Source organism: Juglans regia, chromosome 13 (assembly GCF_001411555.2).
Source record: "Juglans regia cultivar Chandler chromosome 13, Walnut 2.0, whole genome shotgun sequence".
Classification (NCBI taxonomy): domain Eukaryota; kingdom Viridiplantae; phylum Streptophyta; class Magnoliopsida; order Fagales; family Juglandaceae; genus Juglans; species Juglans regia.
In genome coordinates, this window is record NC_049913.1 from 26,725,230 (window position 1) to 26,748,552 (window position 23,323).

General features: G+C 34.2%; 2 protein-coding genes across 2 annotated transcripts; one reads left to right on the forward strand and one right to left on the reverse strand.

The window, feature by feature from the left end:
* Positions 1–1,168: 1,168 nt before the first annotated feature.
* On the forward strand, positions 1,169–6,155 carry LOC108979089 (cysteine-rich receptor-like protein kinase 2). The gene is made up of 8 exons (XM_018949677.2): positions 1,169–1,403; positions 2,565–3,409; positions 3,535–3,648; positions 3,969–4,108; positions 4,230–4,440; positions 4,636–4,870; positions 5,098–5,248; positions 5,369–6,155. The coding sequence occupies exons 2-8, from the start codon at positions 2,644–2,646 to the stop codon at positions 5,708–5,710; spliced, it is 1,959 nt and encodes a 652-aa protein (XP_018805222.1). The 5' UTR covers positions 1,169–1,403; positions 2,565–2,643; the 3' UTR covers positions 5,711–6,155.
* A 2,260-nt stretch (positions 6,156–8,415) lies between these two features.
* Positions 8,416–16,451, reverse strand: LOC108979090 (homeobox protein knotted-1-like 6). Its single transcript, XM_018949678.2, has 5 exons — positions 15,778–16,451; positions 15,034–15,153; positions 14,770–14,905; positions 9,255–9,493; positions 8,416–8,830 (listed from the first exon to the last, which is right to left on the reverse strand). The coding sequence occupies exons 1-5, from the start codon at positions 16,093–16,095 to the stop codon at positions 8,684–8,686; spliced, it is 960 nt and encodes a 319-aa protein (XP_018805223.1). The 5' UTR covers positions 16,096–16,451; the 3' UTR covers positions 8,416–8,683.
* Between the last annotated feature and the right edge of the window lie 6,872 nt (positions 16,452–23,323).

Sequence of the window (23,323 nt, forward strand, 5' to 3'; positions counted from 1 at the left end):
CACACAGATTGGGACTTAAATTTTCTTATAAATAAATTGGAAGTGGGGCTGAAACTTTTTTTTTTCTTGGAAATGAGTATCTACGGGATTTTCACGTGATGATTAAGCTACGTTTATTTTCGTAAATAAGATAAATTGAAATAAAATTTAAAAGTTAAATAAAATATTATTATAATATATTTTTTTAATATTATTTTATTTAAAAATTTAAAAAAATTAAATTATTTATTTTATTTTGTATAGTAATTTAAAAAATTTATAATTATTAGATGACATGAGATGACATGAGATGAGATAAAATTAATTGTAAAAATAAACGAGACTTGAAATTTTACTGTTTATGATTCTGTTCATATGTAATCCACTTTTTATAATTTTCATAAATTCTCACATAAAATATTATAAATAATTTAACTTTTTCAAATCTAAAAATAATAATAATATTAAAAAATAATATTTTAAATTTTTATCTAAAACTAAAAATTATCATTTCACATGCCAGTGCTTTTTACTTCTTTTTTTATATATATATATAGAACTTACAAATTCAATACTAATTTGACGTCAAATTAAGAGATTACTGATGTTTAGATATCAAAATCATTTCAACTCATCTCATTTTATTTCATCTAATTATTATAATCTTCTTGAATTTTTACATAAAATATAATAAATAATTCAATTTTTTCAAATATCAAAATAAAAATAATATTAAAAAATAATATTTTAAAAATTTTTTATTTAACTTTTAACTTTTATCTCAATTAATCTCATCTCAACTTACATTCCAAACCTAAATTAATCCATTTAAATAGATTATAGAGTCCACAATAAATTTCCTTTTCACTTTAAGAAATTAGGGTACAATTTAACCATTTAATAAGTTGAAAGCATTATGATTTTCCTTTCCACTTTAAGAAAATAATGCGTAGAAAGATAATTATCTTCATTATCAAATCAACTAAAAAAAGAATCTTTTTTTCTTAGGTTTATTTCTTTTTCTTACAACTTTCAAACTATTCTTATGGTTTTGAGGGTTTTCTGGTTAAAAAAAAACTTGTATTTTCATATCAAAACACAAAGCAAGGGTATAATGGTCTGCAACGATTTAAAATAAATAAATAAATAAAAACCCCTTCCCCGGTGAAGGTGACGACACCGACACAGATGAGAAAAAAGGCGCCTTCAGACTCTCGATCGGAAACCGCGTTGTCCCCACCATACTCCTATCCTAGAGTTCCGTTCTACTTTGAATTCAGAGGAAATCTTTTTGTTTTGACTTTTTTCTGTATTTACCCAATTGTTTAAACTTTTCAGCTCCCTTTTCTTCTTACTTCAGCCTCCCAAGCCAGCCTCGACTTCACTCTGGAATCCGAGTTTCAGCTACTCCGACGCCAAAAACGGTGACTACTCTAATCTAACCTCTTACCATCGCTCTAAAGCTTTTTATTTCTTTCTTATTTGCCCATCTTTTTTTTTTTTAACCCAGAACCCAAAGTTCGATAATATCTTGAATCGTACTGTCATTTTAATGGAATGGTTTTGTTAATTCGGATACTCTGTTTTTTATGGCTTTGGGTGTAATGCATTTATCGTGTACATGATTGAGGTACTTAAAACAAACGCTAGAGAAGCGAGCCGTCTCAAAGTTCTAGTAATTTACATACAGGTGTATACATATATATATATATATACACACACACACACATACATACATACATATAAGTTGTGATTTTATATAAATGCTTTGTTATGTTCTTTATATATATCTGCAACGGTTGGATCCCCCACCCGTCCATATTTCTGTAAAGGATTTCGTAGATGAAAAAGTTTGTGTCGGCCGGTGGTATGGGCGGCGGCCAACGGCCAGATTGGTGGGGCGCCAATCGGATCGGATATGTATTGGAGGTTGGTTGTGGGGTGGTAAAGGCATTGATGGTTGTGGGTCCGACCTGCGACTGTCTATTGGGCCTTTGGTCAGTGGGGGTCTCTCATTACTTCCCTTTCGTCCCCACATTCGTTCTTTCTAGTTACCAATCTCTCATTGTTTTCTTAATTCGCGTCCTAAACCAAAATTTTCATTTTGAGCCATAAACTACAAAGAGTTGACAATTTGTGTTCTCGGTTAAGATCTAACTGTTCATATCAATGAAAAATAGGCATGTGTACCTTTTTAACTTTTGTTGCTGGCAATCCCATATGTTCAAACTTCAAAGGACGGTGCCAATAAAATCAATTGCTGTTCCTGTTTCATATGCTTTTGGTTTTCGGTTTCAGACCTCTATGCTATTCTGGATTAGTGATTCTCCACCAATATATTATTTTTATCTTGACTTTCGCTGCCTTTTATTATTGAAAACATGCTGATTGTCAAGTATGACGACTTGTGCTTAACCGATAATGATGTGGCCTGCCTGGGTTGACACCAACGGTCACATAATCAATATTAGAAATGTTGTCTCGCTTGATTGTTGCCTGTAATTTTCATTCTTTTTCCCGATTAAAATTTCTATCCTCGTTTCATACTACATGTTAAAATGACTTCTGTATTCTTCTTGCCACAGATCTACTTCTGGAATTCATGGTTGAATTGCCACACGATTGATATCAGACATAGCAATATAGATCCTAACTAATACCGAAATGAAGAAAGAATACCCTCCTGTCCCTTGTCGATATGTTATTTTCCTTGTTATCAAGACTGTATTTCTACTAGAAACAACAGTTGGAGATCCAAGAACCCAAACAGTCCAAATAACGTGTAGCAACCAACTTGAGCACAATGCCACTGTTTTTGTTCCAAATTTTGTTGCTACAATGGGAAATATCAGTGATCAAATGCGACTTTCAGGTTTTGGAGTAGCAATCACAGGTTCAGGCCCTGATACTAACTTTGGCCTTGCCCAGTGCTATGGGGATCTCTCATTGCTTGACTGTGTATTATGCTATGCTGAGGCACGCACGGTTCTTCCCCAGTGCTTTCCTTACAATGGGGGTCGCATTTACCTTGATGGTTGCTTCATGAGGTCTGAGAATTATAGCTTTTTTGAGGAGTATAAAGGACCCAGTGACAGGGCCGTGTGTGGGAATACAACAAGGAAGAACTCAACCTTTGGAGAGTCAGTGAGACAAGCTGTGATGGATACTGTTGAGGCTACACCAAGCCACAAAGGCTACGCAAGGGCACAAGTCGCTGTACCTGGGACAGTGAATGAGTCGGCTTATGTGCTGGCTAATTGTTGGAGAACTTTGAATGCAAGTTCTTGCAGAGCATGCTTGGACAATGCATCTGCTTCAATATTAGAGTGCTTGCCTTGGTCAGAGGGGCGAGCACTGAACACTGGCTGCTTCATGAGGTACTCAGACAGAGATTTCCTCAACAAGGAAGTGGGAAATGGAAGTTCAAGAGGTAAATGAACTAAAGGTGATCAAAGATGGATCATTATGCTAGGTGACCAAACATTTTGCATCAAGATTAGTGTTTCTATAGTAAATTTGGACTGATGACTGGTTTTCCATCCATAACTTTTGCAGGTACCACTATAGTGATAGTAGTTTCAGTTGTTAGTTCGGTGGTTGTTTTGGTGGTTGGAATAGCTATTGGTATATATATCTGGAAGCACAGGTATATACAAAAGAAGAGAAGAGGTAACATTTCTAATCTTTTTTTTTTTTAAACATGGCTCTAAAATATATAGATGTTAATCATTGTACAGTGTTAACTATATATATTCTTTTAATAATCGGTGGTAACAATATTTTACTCCAGTAGTATTGCAGTCTAGATGCTTGACTTTATAAAGCTTCCATGAGTGTCATCGTGTTTCTTAAAATGAACGAAAAGTTTAGGAAGGACTTTGTTTTGCAATGCATCATTGACCTATAGGGAAAAAAAACTTTTTAAGTTGATTATTAACTACGTTCGAAGTAAGTAATTTTTTTTTTTATTTTGCTTTCTGGATCCATAGGTTCAAATGATGCAGAAAAGTTGGTGAAAGTTCTTAATGACAGTAGCTTGAACTTCAAATATTCCACAGTAGAGAAGGCTACAGGAGCTTTCGATAATGCCAACAAGCTTGGGCAAGGAGGATTTGGGACAGTTTATAAGGTAGTTTCTCTTCTTTCCTCACCCCATTAACCCTCCTCCCTCCTAAAGAAATATATAATTAAAATCACTCAAATCATATGTTTTGAGAGATTTATTAGTTTCCCACATTGCACCATTGCAGGGTATTCTGCCTGATGGACGAGAGATTGCTGTCAAGAGACTTTTCTTTAACAATAGACATAGAGCGGCAGATTTCTACAATGAAGTTAACATGATAAGCACTGTGGAACACAAGAATCTAGTCCGGTTATTAGGATGCAGCTGCTCAGGACCTGAAAGCCTTCTTATCTATGAATTTATGCCCAACAAAAGCCTTGATCAGTTCATCTTTGGTAATTACTTGATTCAAATGCAAAAACTGATGGTTTCTAGACAATAGTTACTATTTTGAAAAGAAAAGAAAGAATTCTCTCACTGCTACTTGTACTCCTGTCTCTCAATGATATGAGTAATATCGAAGTTGATGATATTCTGTATGATATCAACAATTTAAATATTCTCAATGAATGTTTACATGAAAATGACAGATACAAACAGAGGTAAAGTGCTGAACTGGGAGAAGAGACATGAGATTATTGCGGGGACAGCAGAAGGTTTATTCTATCTTCACGAGAAGTCCAATATCAAAATCATTCATAGAGATATAAAAGCCAGTAACATCTTGCTGGACTCAAGGCTCCGTGCTAAAATTGCTGATTTTGGGTTGGCCAGATCATTCCAAGAAGATAAGAGCCATATAAGCACTGCCATTGCAGGAACGCTGTAAGCATTATATCTCTATTTGATTTTTGAAGCATTGGATGTCTTTAAAATTAAAAATTCATTTACTTGTAAAAAATGAATGTAAAATTTCTACTATTTTCTAAATAACCAACATTTTAGCCCAATGTAAGAACATACATTAGTGATAGAACAATAGTAATGATGTTTTACAGGTTTGTTTTCACTTATACTAAACACGATCGTGATTTCTTCTAAAAACTTTATAGAGGATATATGGCTCCAGAGTACCTAGCCCATGGCCAATTGACAGAAAAGGCTGATGTGTACAGCTTTGGGGTGCTTGTGTTAGAGATTGTCACTGGTAAGCAGAACAACAGGAGCAAAAACTTAGAGTACTCAGAGAGCTTAGTCACAATAGTAAGCTTCAAAACTTTTCCCTTCCAAAAATAGGTCTCTTCGTTTATGACCATCAGTTTTTGTGAGTAGAAAGATTAATTAAATCCTCCTATTTCTACCCTTCTATTCTTTGAAAAATAGACATGGAAGCATTTTCAGTCAGGGACAGTGGAGCGATTATATGATCCAAATCTAATGCTGCATAATCACCACAACAGCAATATAAAGAATGAGGTATTAAGAGTGGTCCATATTGGACTTCTGTGCACCCAAGAGATTCAGTCGTTACGACCAACAATGTCAAAGGTTCTGCAGATGTTAACAAAGGAGGATGAGCACCTCCCGGCACCTACGAATCCCCCTTTTATGGATGAAAGGACCATGGAACTGAATGACATGTCTGAGGATCCATTATACCCCCGCAAAGCAGGAATGTCTGCTTCGATTGCTACCGTCTCCTGCAGTTCTTTCCATCCCAGGTGAGTATAGTGCTACCATCCGGGGACAGTTGTTTCTGCCATTGGTGACTTGAAGAGGAGAGAGAATTAATGATTTTGCTGAAAATCCATTGCTTGCAAGTTCTCTACTCAAATGAAAGAAACCACAGATCTCAGGTTACAACATTGACCTTGGCTTCTTGTCGTTGCCACTTGGCATGAACTCCGCTTAACTCTCAACATGAGGCAGAATGTACTCAAGGGTCTCCAGTCTCCGGATATGTTACTGAGGAAGACATTTACGCCAACTCTTCCAAATTTAAGTTTGAAGAAATATGCCTCACGGAAAAATGTCTCATGGTTGATTCTGTAAATGTGGGTTATTTGTATATTCTCAGCCTGTCTAATGCAGGATATGGAAGCCAAAATCTCATAACTAGCATTTTGTTGTATTATTCATAAATAAGAACAAAGCATCTCTTCTTCTTTTATGGGAAAGAATCTGATACAGTAACCAAAGCTCTAAAGACACAAAATACACGAGCAAAAGAAGGTAATCGGGGCTAAAATGGATTCATAAGTTGTCTTTCAAAGATATTCCAGTTTAGCAACCACAAGAAAACACAGAATTTGAGTACTGATCCGATATGCATATACAATGGTGTGCTTAAATAGGAATTGAAACTACCTGAAGAAGACCATCCATTCATTGCATCATCTAAGGGTTGGCTACTCATTTGACCATGAACGTTCATTATTCTCATGCGTGGCACTAGAGGATCTTATCTCTAAAGAGTTAAAAATAAATGTTTTAAATTTTGTTTTGGAGATCATTCCGATTTAAATATTAGAATGAAATATTTCGGTATCGGTACGTTCTTATATACTGTTTTGGATTACTTATATATATATGTATATGTGCATATATACATACATATATATATAGAAGAATTGACTAATTATAAAATGAAAATACGTTAAAAATATTTTTTAAAAAATAGAGATATTATTGTTGAAAGCAAATATTAAAAAAATCATAAATTTGAGTTGAGACACAAAAAAATAAATAAATAAATAAAATAATTGAGAAATTATTAAAAATAATTATATTTAAAAAAAAACAGAGAGAGAATGAGGAGACATATTTAAATTTACAAAAAAATTAAAATTATATAAATACCTTTTAAATTTTAGAATTAATTAAATATCATCTAGATTTAAAATTTACAAAACTATCATCCAAACTCTAGAAAATTACAAAACTGTTATTAAAACAGTCATGAACGGAATAGGACTTAGAATGCCAATTTCAACCTGAATTTGATCGAAATGATTGAAACTGGTCAGAACAAAACGAAACGGAGAGGTATCATGTACCGGATAGTATATCGGAATGGAAAATTTAGATTGAAATGGCCGGAACAAAATGAATTTGAAAACTATGGTTGACAAATTTCAATTATCTAAGATTCTAAATGGGCATAAAGGAATTAAATTTAAGAAAAAAAAACAATAGATAGAAAGAAAATAATATTTGGTAGCAAATCCAACATCTATATGACTGACATAACTTCTGGTTCATTTAATCCACTGACAACTTTTTAAATATTTAATGGAAATCTGCCGTACATAATGGAAATCTGTAGTTACAATTTTACTACATTTTATTTATAACTTATCAATAAAATAATTTATTTTAAAACTCAAACGTACACAGCAAATAAAAATCGTATTTAAAATAAAAAATTTTAAAAATATTATTTTATTTAAAGATAGTACAAAAATTATAAAATAAATAATTTAATTTTTTAAAATTTAAAATAAAAATAATATTAAAAAAATATATTCTAATAATATACGTTATCGTGAGCCGAGGCATCTATCTAAAAGTGAGTGGCATTCTAAAGTCGTCGTAGATCCGAATGATGACATATGATAGGAGAGAAAAATCAAATGATGCATTATTACATCGCAACAACAGAATCCCATCCGCAACAAAAGCCACCCACGTACAAATGAGAGACCAAAATCTTATTATAGAAGAAGTATATAGCAGCAGGCTAAGAAATTTTCTACCCATTCTATTTTTTCTTGTGATCATTATAGTACGAAAGTCATCAGGTTCAGCATTAATTAATCCTGATGATTATGTAACAAATTAAACTTGATTCGGTTGTTTGGATTCGAAGATGACTTGAGATGAGCTAAGATGAGTTGAGATGGATTGTGAATAGTAATGAGATGAGTTGTGAATAGTAGTGAGATTTGTGAGTTAAAGTTGCTGAATAGTAATGAATAGTAGTGAGATGAGTTGAGATAAACTGAGATGACTTGCGAATTCAAAAGCTAAAGCAATGTTTAAAAGCTAAGATATGGTTCACATCATTAACTATTTTTATAAATTTTATTATTTATATTTATTCACTTTTTTTAAAATAAATATATTACATTTACACACTCTATGACTGTAAATATTATTTTTTATGTAAAAATACCTTCCGTCAAATTTCTTCATGTATGCTTTTTTTGAAAATTTAATGATTTTTATTTTTGAAGAAATCCATCGGATTCTTTAACAGTTACTAAAAGTGTGACCCAAAACACACCATGCAGCTCGAACAAGAACTCTATGCCTATCTTTCGAGGGCTTGCCTCAACAAATTCCTTCCCTTTCCTGACTCGTCTGGAATCAAAACTCTAGCAGGATCAACTTGTGAAATAAGTAAACAAAATTCAAAATAGATGATCACATAAATGCCAAAGCAAGCCAAGCTGATCAGGGACCAGTCAACCTAGTCATCCAAAACTATGTCAGCATTTACATTAGGTCGTTGTCGGTCAACTTCCAAATTTACATGACGAGAAATGCAATTATTATTTTTTTTTTTCTCTGTGCTAGGAAATTTAAACATATCAATATCAGCCAAGCTTCCCTTTCAGAATATACATGCATGAAACCATTAACACAGGCATTAATAATCGTCCGGATCGGAGAGACATTTGTGTATGTACATGCACGTCAGTCATCTGAAAAGAGTTGTCCTGAAACTGCAAATTGCATATTCTCAGATGGTTTCCAATGTCTCTTTCTTTGATTTATGAACCAATTGTTAATTTGCTTCTGATCTAGGCCTGTTGATTCAGCCAGCGCAATCTTATCAGCTTCCTGAATGTTCAAAGCAAAGCAAATTATGGTCATGATCAGGCTCTCTTCCAAAAAGGTACGTGGGCTAATGCCCGACACAAAATCTTCCTACACTATATCCATTTAAGAAATGAAGCACAAGAGGATCAACATCATCCCCAAGATATAAAGAAAACAACATTCCGGACAATCTTGGGTTTTTCTATCGATCCAAGTCTATTCTCTCTGACTCCCTCGATGATATTTTATTTTTAGGTTCGCTACTGACTAAAGGTGGCTAGATCACGATTATTTATGAGTTTTCGAATTGAAGTGAAGCCATCCAACAGAAATTTATAGCTACTGGCATAACCGCGGCCTTGTGATTATGCAATTTTAATATGAATATGAGGTGCACATGCAACACTGCATGGTTGATAAACGTGGATTTGAAGAGAAGATTTACCGTTGGATATGGCCATTTACAATGAACATTCCACCACTCAAGCAATGTTTGCCTTGCTTCTCTTGGTAGCTTTCCTTTCTTCTTCTTCTTTGAGAACTCCAGCTTCAAGGTACCAATGTGACTGCCAAACTTCCGTAAAAGCCTATCTTTGAGATCTCGGTCTTCACCCCTCAGTTTGGCGTCTTGAACCTCCATCTCTCCTCCACTAAGATCCTCATCAGATGATACAGCACCCTCATCTGGCCATTAATTACAAAACCATCTCAAGAAATGGCATGCAGCTCACAAGCAATTAAGTGTAAACCATTACGACAATCTCCTTAAAAAAGAAATGAAATATGATCCCTTTTTTTTTTTTTTTTTTGTCCATGGCAATGTAAATTCAAATGAAATCCATCCAAGACCGAATTTAAAAAATATATGCCTACACAAAACAAGCTCAAGGCCACTTATGGTATCTTGTGGTAAAGCAAAATCATTATTAGTGCCCGATTAATTAAACCGATTGCACTAGATTGACTCAAACATGATCCCTTTCAACTGTACTAGTTGCAAGGTAATAATTTGAGTATTTTGAAATAATTATAAACTACTGTAAGAACTTCTTCCACTCCAAAAGTGTATTATATCCTATTCACCACATTCTCGTACTAAATGAGGTATTAGACATTCTTGTACGTTCCATATGAACATGAACATCTAAAATACAATATATTATTAATATAATAATATATTTTTTAAATTAGGTGCTGGTTTAAAATGAAATCATGCAAAGACAAGGTCTTGAATCTGAAATCCTAACTTTACACTATGCGGCATTTAAAACAGAGATATGATATTTACAGTGCACAAGAAATACTCATTTTTAGAGCAGACAAGGATTTGACCTCCGAATGAGGAGCCACGCCTATTTGGTGGCTAAAGAAAAAGAAAAAGTTAGAAAAAGGAGTCGGTCCAGTAACCAGTATCGTCTGGTTGCATCGGTTGTCAGTAGAAGTGAGAGAGTTGAGAGAGCCACAACATCAATAGACAATACGTCAGGTTCGACAAGACGGTACGGCCACACATAAATCCCACCACCCTCACGCAAAGCAACGCCCGCCCTTCCTTCGCGTGTGGCCCAATGTTATTAAGGGACCCTTGACTGCCCCCAGTCCCCACTACTCCTTTTTTTTTTTTTTTTTTTTTAATATAATAATTTCTTAAATCCTCTTACAACAATTATATTATATATATATATACATCACAGTAATATTCTTTCGGACGGTTTTCAAAATTTTTTAGAAGAGCAAATATAATATCATAAAAATCGGAAAGATTTGAAAAAAATATAAAATAAAGTTTACGACTTTTTTCTAAACCAATGTCACAAACCTCAATCAACGAGGGTGCCCAAGCCGACACAGGGAAAAGCGTGCCAAGGGAGAAAAAAAGGTGTTTCATTTTTCATTTCTATCGGGCAACTAAAAACAATTAAAGGAGTCAAATGTAACCCCAAAACAGAAGTTGGACTGGTTCCGGGGGCCCCTGCAAGCCCAAACTAAATAGCCGAAACCCGCCACGTGTCATGGATATCATTAAGCACGAAGACCCAAGACTGAACAAATGTCGATAAGCACTGTGCAGGAGGAGAAGCAGGAGTTGGCCAGAAAAGAAGGCCCAGGGCGTGGGGATGAGATAGCCTCTCTCCCTCTCTCTCTCTCTCTCTCTCCATAAAAGCTGAGCATCGCAGCGAAAACTGCGGGAGTCCATGTGAGTTTAGCTCTGGAACTCCTCGACCACCCGCTCGACCCGGGCTAGCTTTTTTACATGACAAAACAAAACAATACAAAGTTAACTTCACCCATCATTTATTATCCCATTCACCATATTGCCCCTCACGTTCGATCACACCTCGCTCACTCATCAACAAAATCACCTTCAGGCTAGTCAATATTCCTACAAACTTTTCCTAGAACCAGAGTCAGACCCAAAGAGAATTAGTGAGAGGAAGGGAAAAAAGTGCCAGACTGCAGAGGCATATACACTGCGAGAATAACATATATGGAATCCCCAAGTTGCGAATCCTTTGGGGCTTGCAAAATGAAAATTTTCAAGTACCGAAACTCAGTGGTGCTTTTGTCTTTGTTAGTTACCACCCAAGCTTAGTTTGGTATTTATTCGTAATCCGCTAAGTAAAAAGGACAAATGCAGAAGCCAGCATGCACCAAAAGCAACGAAATGCATGCAGTTCTTGCTTAACTCAGGAAAGGGCAGATGAAAAGATAGAAAAGGATACAAACACAAAAGTTCAATGACATCTTGTTTCTGAATCTAAAGCAATGCCATACACGAGCATAGTTAATGTAAGCAAAGTTCAAACATATGATAAGTCCAAAGTTTCCAAACGACCACTCGAAAAGGACGAAAGTTTCTGTCTACACAAAGATGTGTATATATATAATTCAATGCAAGACTATTCTACTGTCATTTCTAACTGGTATTGTCATATTACATTCATACATCATCAAGGTCCTGTCATTTCTTCTCTTAGCTTTTTCTTCCTTGTTCAAACATAAATATTAATGCATGAGGTATCGAGTTAAGATTGCTTGAGATGAAAGTGCATGAGGATCACAACGGAGATTGTATAAAAAAAAACCCCTTCTCTTACCTGGAATACCAACCCACTTACAATGACCTAAAACTGTAGGGAGGAAAAAGCATTGGCTAAAGAAACTATGATCAAATGAATAAATTCATTGATGTAAAGAAATCCAAAGTATCCAACAACTAATTGAGAGTAAGCAACACTTAGAAATATGCTCCGCAAATGCTAAAGTTTGTAAAGAGAAGCAAAGGTCTCGTGAAAACAGCCATGCCAGAAGGGCACCTTAAAAATCCAAGCACGTGAAAATAGGCCAATATAATGTCCACCCAGACATCTGCAATGGTCGGATAACTGAAAAATGTAATCCCTTTTCTAATATTTATGGTAAGTCAAGGAATCATAGTTTTGCAAAAGAGGAATAAGAGAACCCATCAAAACAAAGGTAGAGAAGCGAATATAAAATGATCATAAAGCATCACCAAAAAGTTTTGTACTTTCAAATAAAAAGAAATTATAGTTGCAAGCAAAATCCAGCCAGATTACCGTGTGAGACTATCTACAAATCTCTAGCAAAACATCATAAAATGTCTCGAGGCATGCCAACGGCATGAGATCAGGCCCTGTGCAAATGGAAATAACGGCAGCCTTTTTTACTAAAGACACTAAATATCAAAAGCACAATTCGATGCTAGAAAAGTAAAGCAATCATAAATAAAACTGAAGTAACTTTAAAATCTAACGTATCACATCAAGCAACGTCCATACGCGGATTTATTTTTGTGGGATCTTTTCGTGGCTAAAGCATTTCTCAAAACTAAAATAAAAAACTAGTCAATGTTATCAGCAAATGCAAAATTTTATAGCTCACCTTATTTTTACCTATTACATAATTGAATAGATAGTCATAGAGCCTAGTGCATGTCTGAGCAACTAAGACCGAAGAAAATTAAAACTTAAGTACTGGATGTCAAGGAAGCCAATACCAGCAGTTCATTATCACGCCAAATTAAGATAAATCCTTTCAAAAACCAGTGACACAGGCACATGTGAGTAGTAAAAGTTAAAACCAAATAAACTCCCTTTAGATTTTGTTCAATATTATATGTCAAACTACACTAAACAATTTCCAAGAAGGTATAACTCATGTAACTTTACTCAAGTAAGTTGTCAGCCCATAGACAATTCCCAAAGTTCATTATACATGAACTCCAACCATCTGTGTAATGTTTTGCTGTTGCTGTATCGGAACTTGAAACTTTAGTATAGAAGCCAGCTAGACATCAATGCATGCCATTATCTCATATCAAAATTTTGAAAGGAGCATGTAACTTAAAACAGACAGATAATTAAAAGGTGCAATAAAATATAAGGCATCACAATGTTGTGTCTTAAACTTTTAATCACTTTGTGCTAGAAGAGAGAGAGAGAGAGAGAGTGCATCACCCAATCAGATTAAAGAAAAGTACCCATGCACCCTCAAAAATTTAACAAACTACATGCTCATAATATCAATGGAAATCAAAGCACAAGTTATATGTCAAGTACTTTATTTATGAAGTAAAATTAAGCAACTAAATCATCTTGAAAAGATATAAACTAATTGAAAGCTTTCTTATTACATAAAATATGCAATGATGAAAGGGATAAAATTAGGAAAATGCTTGGATGCCCTCCAAATGTGCTCGCCAAAAGTGCTCCCTAGTGTTTTTTCTTAAATGTTTAAAAAAGTTACCGCTAGTAAATTTGTGTGTATTATTTCTTAACATTAAAAAAAAAAAAATGTATTAGAGGGCACTTTTGGGGGGCATATTTGGAGGGCATAAGTTGAGTGAGATTACTCATAGACATGGTTACTTCAAAGATTACTAAAGAAAGCAGTATACAATTACATAATCTTCATCAATGTATTAACATGCAGTTAGAAATTTTCTTCATCGTATACAGACATGTTTAGTTTGAATATCCAGCACTCATCTAAGCCTACATGTCAGCATAAGTTGAGTGAGATTGACATTTAGGAGTATGAGTACATGATGGAAGCTTTTGAAATGGTTTTCTAACTGAGCCAGATTAATACAGCACATGCTTTAAAGCTGAAAAATCCAAAGCATGGGAAAAGAGTGATCACTATCTATCTAGATAGAGACACCACTTATCGATCTCCGAGGAAGAACCTATCTGTAAGAAGCTAAACGTAGCTATGATTCTCTAACAATGATGGTAACACTGAGAGTAATATTAAACAGTGTTCTGACTATCAAACTACAACTGGATATGCCACGGATCCCTCGATTCTAATACCCGACACGTCAAAATCAGAAATCTCTGGTTCAAAAAATTGATACTTTCAAGCCAAAGCAACAAACTGAAAAGAGAAAAGGTTCAAACACTGTTATAAACTATGTTCAATGACGAACCAAGACTACATATGCTGATTAAGAAAGCATCCCCAGTCATAATCACCTGCGTATGCCAGTGGAATTAGAAACAGTCACTGATCTAAGAAGTAGGAGTCAATCATAGCTAGGGTTTTTGTTTGTTTGCGGGACAATTGCCATAACCAAAGCTCTTGGTTATAAGTCTACGAGTCTTATCCATCTTCTCCATAAATAGGTTCTTTGCAGAACGAAAATATTATAGAGAGAGAGATTAAAACTAGGGAACCGAAGGATGTTGCTTCACGTGTGTTTGCTATGCTAACGTGAGCCGAAAACGCGCTATCGTGCGCCATGACCTGAACCAGAAACGTCTCCTGGTCTTGTAGTATCAGCGGAGATAACGAAAGATTTGGATCGTGCTAGCTTGTGTTTGTTAAAAAGAGGCGCAAAAACCAATAAATCATGGATACGATCCATCAGCAAACAAGTTATGACCACTGTGTGAGAGAGAGAGAGAGAGAGAGAGAGAGAGAGAGAGAGGACTGACCGGAAAGGCTTCTAATGGAGGCACCTGTGCAGAGATTGCTAAGCTGCATTTCGATTTTGTTCAAGAACGTGGTTGCCTCATCAAAAGGTCTCGAAAGATCGGATTTGTATTTGACCAACATGTCACAGTAGGTTTCCTTCACACGCAGAAAGGAAAACAAACTTAGGAAGCAATTGAAGACAAAACCTTAATATGGTACTTATATAGCGGAAAGAGAGAGAGAGGAAAAGAAAGAGGGAAGGGGCAGAGGGGAGGGGGGGGGACCATGAACTCATCGAGCTCGGGATCGGCTCCTAAACACGTGGAGACAGCGTCTCGATTACAAAAGTCGTTTTCTCGCCGGATTTCGTCTAAAAAACTTGCTATCTCTGGAGGCGCCCCTACCTGCAAAACGAAGATCATCATTTCTATATATGCATCAGACCAATCTACAAATATAAGACTTGAAGACTCAAAAGGTGCAGCAGTACAACTTAGGAACTGGGATTTCTTTTCTCGGAGAAATTATTGTAGGAAAATCGAGCTGAAAACAACATGGCTCGCCATGTATTCGAAAACAATATATGTCTCGGATCGTCCAAACCAAAAGGAAAGACCACATATGACTCCGAGCACTCCTTATTCAAACTTACAATTAACTCTGATGAGCTTCATCAAAGCCGTAGTAAACATCAGGAGAGAGAGTCAGAGAGGTAGGTTGAAATTAAAAGCCACAACTAGAAGCAGCTCAAAATTCCACCACTTCCGCTTCCAGCCGTAGCACATACAGTACTTGACCCAAACCGACACATAATAATTATCATCACGATTTAAAAAGCCCAAAAGAACAAAGCCGTATTATGGGAACAAAACAATTTTGAGTAGTTTGTGAGAACAGATACGAAGAAACAAAAGTATACCACCGACTAGAACCAACGAGATGTGTGTGTACAACATGTCCGAGAGGACTAGGAACTAGACTAAACTGCTGGTCTTGCACCAGGATAGACGATAAAAGTCGTTATTCACCTTTTGACAATCGATGTAAGCTTGAAGCAAGCGAGGATAGCAAGGATGGGAGGCGATTTTGGCTTTTATCATGCTGGACATGTCCTCCTGGAGTTGAATTTCGGGCGTGATGGAAGCGGCTTCCGAAACAGCCGAGGCCGCCGAGAGCAGCTCGTCGGATCCGAATAACGGAAACCGATTGTCGCGGACGGCACTCGCGGAGGAAAAGAAGCTCTGGTAATAATCCGCCGTCGGTAGGATCAGATTTTCCGGGGACATCAGCGTCTTGTAGTTGTCTGAGTAATCCACAGCTGAGTTTAGACCGTAGATGTCATCCATCACCAAAGCCTCCCTAGCTACTAGCTTTATCCTTCCACTAGACGTCCTTCAAATAAAACAACTGTTGCGGATGATTAATACTGCGATGTTGCTGTTTTAAAGACGGACAGGAGAAGAATGAATTTCGAGATTTTCTTAAGAAGAACAGGTAACAAACATAGAAAACTGGTTCGAAATTTTCTTTGTTTTTTGTATTTTTACATATACTTTCGATAGAAAGATTGGATTTGCTGGAATTGGAGTAGCAGCTCTGCAGAGAGAAACTCCAAGTTTTCTTGGGAAGGGTGCTTTTTTATGGCCAACAAACAAAGAAAGATGCTCGAGAGCTAGAGGATGAAAGCTCGAGGGATTTTTTCTGTTTTTTTTTTTTTTTTTTTTTCCCTTCTCCTCTTTCTCCCTCTCCTCCTAGCTAGTTTCGTCATTTCATCTTTATTTCTGTGTACTATTTACGGCACTTAATAATTTAAAAAAGTGATTAATTTTGGTGCCAATCCCAGCGATGCGTACGCAGTGAAATTGCACCGCACCGGCAGCCTTTTCTAATTGGCAAAACTGACCTCCCATATTCCATAAATAGTAATGTCTTGGATCTTCATCTATTATTCCTTTGCTTAAAAACATATAACAAAACATTAAACTAAACTAAACTCATACTCGTATAATTATTATAATTCTTTTAAATTTTTATATAAAATATAATAAAAATTTTAATTTTTTTAAATTTTAAAATAAAAATAATATTAAAAAATTATTTTATTCAACTTTCAACAAAATATCTAATCTCATCTGAACGACATAACTAAACGAGGTCTAAAATGATTATGTTAATTGAGTTAGGTTCACTAGAAAAGAAACAAGTTCCATTCAGAAACTTTGTTCCAACTTGAATATCTTAAATGAGAGAGTGGATGTAAGGAATGATAATAAAAAATGAAAAAATCTCCAATAAGTTTTTGTCCAAACTTTGAAATTCTCAAATAAAAAAAAAATTGACATGACATGAAATGAGCTCGACGTAATTATTGTTACCCATATAATTGTTTTGGATAATATTAAAATGTTCACTTTATGTATCTATCTTGGTTTCACTTAATGCTCTTGAGTTCTTGTCCCAACTTGAAGGGACCTTAACCTAAAGAATGATAACTACATTTCTCCTCACAAAATAGATTCTACAATATAAATGAAGTTAATACCTTCTGATATATATATATATAGAGAGAGATATATATACACGCTCGCGCACACACACTAAAAATCTAAATCCATTTAATTTACTAAAATTCATCTTTCATGTTCACAAAATATTAAACTTTGGATTAACTACAATTGATTAGATCATAGATCTTTCAATCTCTATATGTTTGTACAATTCATGACTATATCTAACATTATAAAGTAGAACTATATCTAAATTTAATTTTTTTAAATTTATAAAACATTATGAAACTTCACGTGTCTTTCTATGGCCAAAATAAATGTTTGGTAGTAGAGAAAAACTTACTCAAACACGCACTAGTATTAAGAAGTAGGGCTAGTTAATTGATGGGTCACTCGGACTTGACCCACCCGTCAAATTCAAAACCGCTGAGCTCATGAGCAAGCCTGACCATTGTATAAATATAAAATCTATTTTTTTTTTTATTTTAAAGAAAAGTCAGATTCTCATTCTTGATTCTACTTCTCAACGTGTTTCTTATTTTTCTTTCTCCTTCTCTACCCTTACCTCTGGTCCTCTCTCATTTCTCTCGTCTCCTCAACCACCCTATCACAATCCTGGATCGTTTGGTAACATAGATGTTTTCATATATTCTCGTACTCTTTTAACTATTATTCACTAATTATTTATTAATATTTACAAACTATTTTATTAATATTCACAAATATTTTGATATATTCTTAATATTCAAACAAGTCCTTAATTTACCTAGGGTAGGACCGGATCCACAATCATAGCCGTGTATATGGAATTTATATATATATATCATTTTCGTGGATATGGAAGACTAGTAGATCAACCCATAGTCATGAAGAGAGTGTCATTCTAAAAAATACACCGTTTAGTAATCACATATCTTAGAATTACAATCGTGAAGATCTCCATGAGCACAAACTCATGGTGAGTTTAGTTTAACTTTATTTTTTTATTTTTTTGATTGGGACATGATGGGTTGGATGGGGGCCTCGGTCGGACGATGGACTCGACAACCCTACTAACAAGCTCAAATTTTTTTTTTTTCCTTCTATTTTCTACCCTAAATTTATCATTCAAATGCGAATGTACAGTGAGATATATACTTACTAGATAGATGGACAATTGACTGTTCATCAAAATTAATAAAATCATGGGGATTCACGATTTGGTATAATTAAGTACTACTAATTAAGCACAAGAATATTTTGCTTTACATATTGTCGAGCTCTTACTATTTATTTTATTCATGTTTACTTACTTTATGTGTTAGCTAGGCTTGTAAAATATTCACAACTTTACTCTAAACCTAAATTTCTGAAGTGAAATTGATAGTTTATTCACAATGAGAGACCGACCATGATACGGAACTATCTCCATCTTTTTATTCCAATAAGTTATTAATTTTGCAATCACATTCCTCACTTTATTAACTATCGATGCATGCAGGATGGCGCTTGCTTTTAAAGAGAAACTAACATCTAAAAAGAAACAGAAATTAATGGAGATAATATCTGATCTAAACTAAAGTGGTGGCGTATCAACCAAATTTATGTACAAAAAGGAACGAAATAGATAACCAAGCATAAACAACAGTACTTAAAAGATATACTATATATATATATATATATATTATATTAATTAATCTTGATCTTTTCCTCTATAATATTATTCTTTAATACGATAAACAACGTTTGGATAGTATTTGTGAATGTTTGTGAATAGTAATAAAAAATAATAATAGAATATTAAATAGTAGTAAAAAGTATGTAAGAAGTAATAATAAAATAAGAAATAATAATGAGAGTGTTTGAGATACTCTCGGTACCCAAGCGTTACTTGATCTCGAGAATGCAGAAAACGATGCCGTTAAGAACTAATTGGTCTTATCTCCGAACTCTAAGACTTAAAATGATAAAAATATAGACAGATAAAGTGATCGATCATATAATAATACTAAACAATTAATGCTATTGCTACTAACCCTAACCAAACTTTAGTTTAATTAAGAAGTGATCTAGAACTATATATGCCCCCACCCATACCAAAACATAAACAAATAATCTCTGATGATCTATACAAAAAGAAAAGGATATGATCTTGTTGGTTTGGTTTCTACACTTCAATGATTGAGTTTCAAATTACAAATTTAAATATCAACCTGGCTAGCAAGTTATAAGACAGATCGTGTGGAACTACTTGGGATCGAGTACTTAAAGGTGGTGGTTCTCAAGCATTATCAAAGCTGTTTAATCATAACCAGCTTTGTTGTCTGTCATCCACTTTAGCAACATGAATTACATTAAAAATTGTTCGAGGGAATTGTAATAGTAGTGATTATATGATTTTATAGGTTTCAGAATAGTTTGATCGTGTTTAAAGTTTCAAATTACTAGACCACATAGCAAAACAAAAACAAAAACAAAAATAAATCCTCAAGACCCGAAATTATATTACTGATCATAAAACTACTGTTACATGTACTTATAATTTTACTTACAATGTTACGTACAAGATTACGTATTTAATCTCATAATTTATGGAGGAAATTTTCTATAAAGTTATATATAAGATCCTTATAAGATCACGCAAGCAAATTCTCAATATTATTCCCTTCCAAGTTGTAGACGTTTTTCTTTTACATTTGTTTTGTTCTAAAGTTTTTTGGACACAAAAATTCTGAATATCAAACTTATTTAATAATATTGTATTATCTATATATTTTATTAAATAATATATACATGCATATAGCTTTAATTATTCTACCTTTGTTTTATTCTCCCATTAATTGTAGCTTACTATTTTAATGAGTTATTAAACATTGATCAACACGGTTTTGAGAACACGGATTGCAATTAATTCGCAATCATCTTATTCAATTGAATCTGTTTATTTTGGAATTTATACCATAATAGATCTTCCTTAATTTATTCGCGTCGATCCATCTGTTAACATCACTAATAAAAACTTGTTCAAAATATATATTTCAAATAGTAATGTTGTTCACCATCTCTTTTATCACATGTATTAAAAATATGATAATTAAATTTTTTTTTTTCAAATAAATAAGTCTCTAACTAAAGGGAAAGGGACTTTTTTTTTTTACCAAACTATTATTAAATAACAATAAATAATAAAATATTAAATAACAATAAATATTAAAAAATAATAATAATAAAATAATAAATAATAATAAAATATTCTCAACCCAAACTAATCCTAAAAATTCCATTACAAAACATACATATGTTCCTTTTAACGGTGGCAGACACGATTCTGGTTGTCGGACGGGTTCGACATAATAAGTTGATCTATTACCAGATTCATTAATTAAATAATACGTAATAATTTTAGATATAAGTCCAAGAATTTTATACAAGTATTTTTTTTTTTTTTTTTGTAAAAATATGGATTTTATTAAGAAAATTTGAATTTTTTTATATTTTTTTATTATAGAGTTTTATATATATATATATAATTTGTATTTATATATATGATTTATCTTTAATAAATAACTAAATTAGGTCGGAGTTGCTCTGCAGACTAGACTACAACACCTCCGTGCACCGATTCAAAACTTACTAATTAGAAAAGTGGGGCCCCAACAGTTTGACTACACAAGATGTGTAGGTGTGTCCGTAGCTTCGTGATTGTGAAGTTGTGTACATCATTAGCCGTTTGTGTGTTTAGATGGTGTTGACATGATGAGGGGCCCGAAAGCAAATTTGACTGTGCTTGTGGGACACCATTTTTCACGTGTGCCCATACCTTCCAAAATTCTTTTCTATGCGAGTGTTGCCTAATCTGTCTAATATGTTTTTATGACTATAATAAAGTATAATGTATTATGAGGATAAATCTCAAGATTTTTCGTAATTTTATTTTTAAATATTATTTAAATATTAAAATTTGAACGTTTCAATATTTTTATTTAATTATTAACTAATTATTATTTAAATACAAAAATTTTAAATTTATAATATTTTTATTTAATTTTTTCTTTCTCATTTTTTGAAACTTAACAAAATCTTCAGTCAAACTATTTCATTAATATTTTATAATAAATTGTTTGTTAAAATATCGTGATTGTAAATAAATAAATAAATAAAAACTTAATGGGAAGAATATAAATTCAAAAATGCATTTCTTAATAAGTAATTTTTGGGAAAAGTAATATTTTCTCCTAGAACAATGAATATCTCATAACAAATAATCATCGTTTTTCGCAATTTTTGACATAAAGATTCTGATTTCAATTTGATGTAATTGATTTCTAGGTTTAGATACAAGTAAATCCAAAATCTCATTCAATTTTTCTTTGCATTATTGAAGAAAAGTTAGTAGCATGGACCCCATGCATTATGTGAAGTGTCTTCCATCACACGAGGATGGCAACCTCCTCCTCCCTCTCGGCGGAAGAGATGTCCATATTACTTGTACGACGTCATAGGATTCTCCATTCTTCGCATTACACTCCCAACCAAACCATTAGTTATTATATAAACAAAAATTGGTATACCCATGTTGCACCTTGGGAGGAATATTTCCTACCAAGCCCATTTTGATTGGGCTTGAGCTCAACACTGGGTTTTGGCCCAAGGCCCCAGAGCCATTCGAAGGGGTTTGACCCTCGAGATCACATTAGAGAAAGAAGGATGCGTGACACGAGAACCATACACATGCGACAAATGCGACTCGCCAACTCTAGCCTTCCTTGTTACACCTGGAATCGAGGAATTACGTCAGTAGATGAATGGCAGACGCAGATGACCCTCCATTCCTTAATGGAGGGGACCAAAAGTGACTTCACCGACCGTTTAGACTCATATGAGGAGCCACGTTGCATTAATAGCGTCATCCCAAGAGCCATGCCGCATTAATGACCTTGTCTTAGAGGACCAGATCACGTTAAATGCCCAGACTATTATAAACATAGGTGAGACGGCTGAACCCTAATAGAAAGAACATATGTTTACTTGGGACGTAGTATAAAAGCTTCACCCATGTACAAAGAACTATCTATGAACTCTAAATACTAAAACTATTACCATACAGATCCTAGACTAACTTAGGCATCAAAGACTTCCCGAATGACCCCTAGCCCACTTTCTTCTTTGTGTTTGCAGGTGAAGATCTCGGCCCGAGTTGCTAGAACTTTGCCCAGACGTACAAAACACGACGTTAGGATATACACATAAATCCTATTGTTCTTCATACACACCAAATCTATCTTTGACTTACACAATTCTCTTACTTATAGATCCCAACTTTTATCCGTAGTACCTTTTTTGTTCCTACTTCATTACCATCTTTTTTATATTGAGGTTGTCTCACATCGGTTGTGAAAGAGATTGGTGGTCAATTTATAAGTGTGAGAGAAAGTCTCACTTCTTAAGCTAGCTTTTGGAGTTGAGACTTGAGAAAGGCCAAAGACCACCCACGGTCACTAGCATTAGAGCCTAGGTTTACCAACAGTGTTAGACCCAACAGTCCGCAGGAAAAACGAGTTGTCTTTGCTCCAACCCAAAGCTCGATATTTGAGGAGGAGATTTTTGAGGTTGTCTCACATCGGTTGTGGAAAAGGCTGGTGGTCAGTTTATAAGCGTGAGAAAAAACCTCACTCCTTGAACTAGTTTTTGAGATTGAGAGAGATCACCCAAGACCACTCAACATTCCCACCCCATCATCATCTTTGTATTTTTAATAATTGGGTCTAATGTTAGAAGCTATAAGGGCTAAAGGTATAATCAAATAAGTATCGATAATCCTAAAGTTCTTTATTTAATTTTCAGGCGCATAACAATTGCTTTCAAAGAAGATACCATTTCAAGATTGAAGTCATGGTCGAGGTAACCTATATATATCTTGGACCCAATGTCATGGTATTGCGTTAAGTACTGTATCGTATTCAATTAATTACATATCGATCGGTGAGTGTTGACGCTAAAAAATAAAAAATTACCATTGTGTTCACATAGTTCTCAAATACCGTCGAAGAATTGCCTCAATGCGCCGCAACAACTACTTTGGCTATTT

Coding starts and splice junctions, on each gene's coding strand:
- LOC108979089 (XM_018949677.2), top strand. CDS start 2,644: ATGAAGAAAGAATACCCTCCTGTCCCTTGTCGATATGTTATTTTCCTT. Junction 4,109..4,229: donor GATTTGGGACAGTTTATAAG/GTAGTTTCTCTT, acceptor GCACCATTGCAG/GGTATTCTGCCTGATGGACG. Junction 4,441..4,635: donor CCTTGATCAGTTCATCTTTG/GTAATTACTTGA, acceptor TGAAAATGACAG/ATACAAACAGAGGTAAAGTG.
- LOC108979090 (XM_018949678.2), bottom strand. CDS start 16,095: ATGGATGACATCTACGGTCTAAACTCAGCTGTGGATTACTCAGACAAC. Junction 14,906..15,033: donor CCGAGCTCGATGAGTTCATG/GTCCCCCCCCCT, acceptor CTGCGTGTGAAG/GAAACCTACTGTGACATGTT. Junction 9,494..14,769: donor CTCCATTAGAAGCCTTTCCG/GTCAGTCCTCTC, acceptor ATTAATGGCCAG/ATGAGGGTGCTGTATCATCT.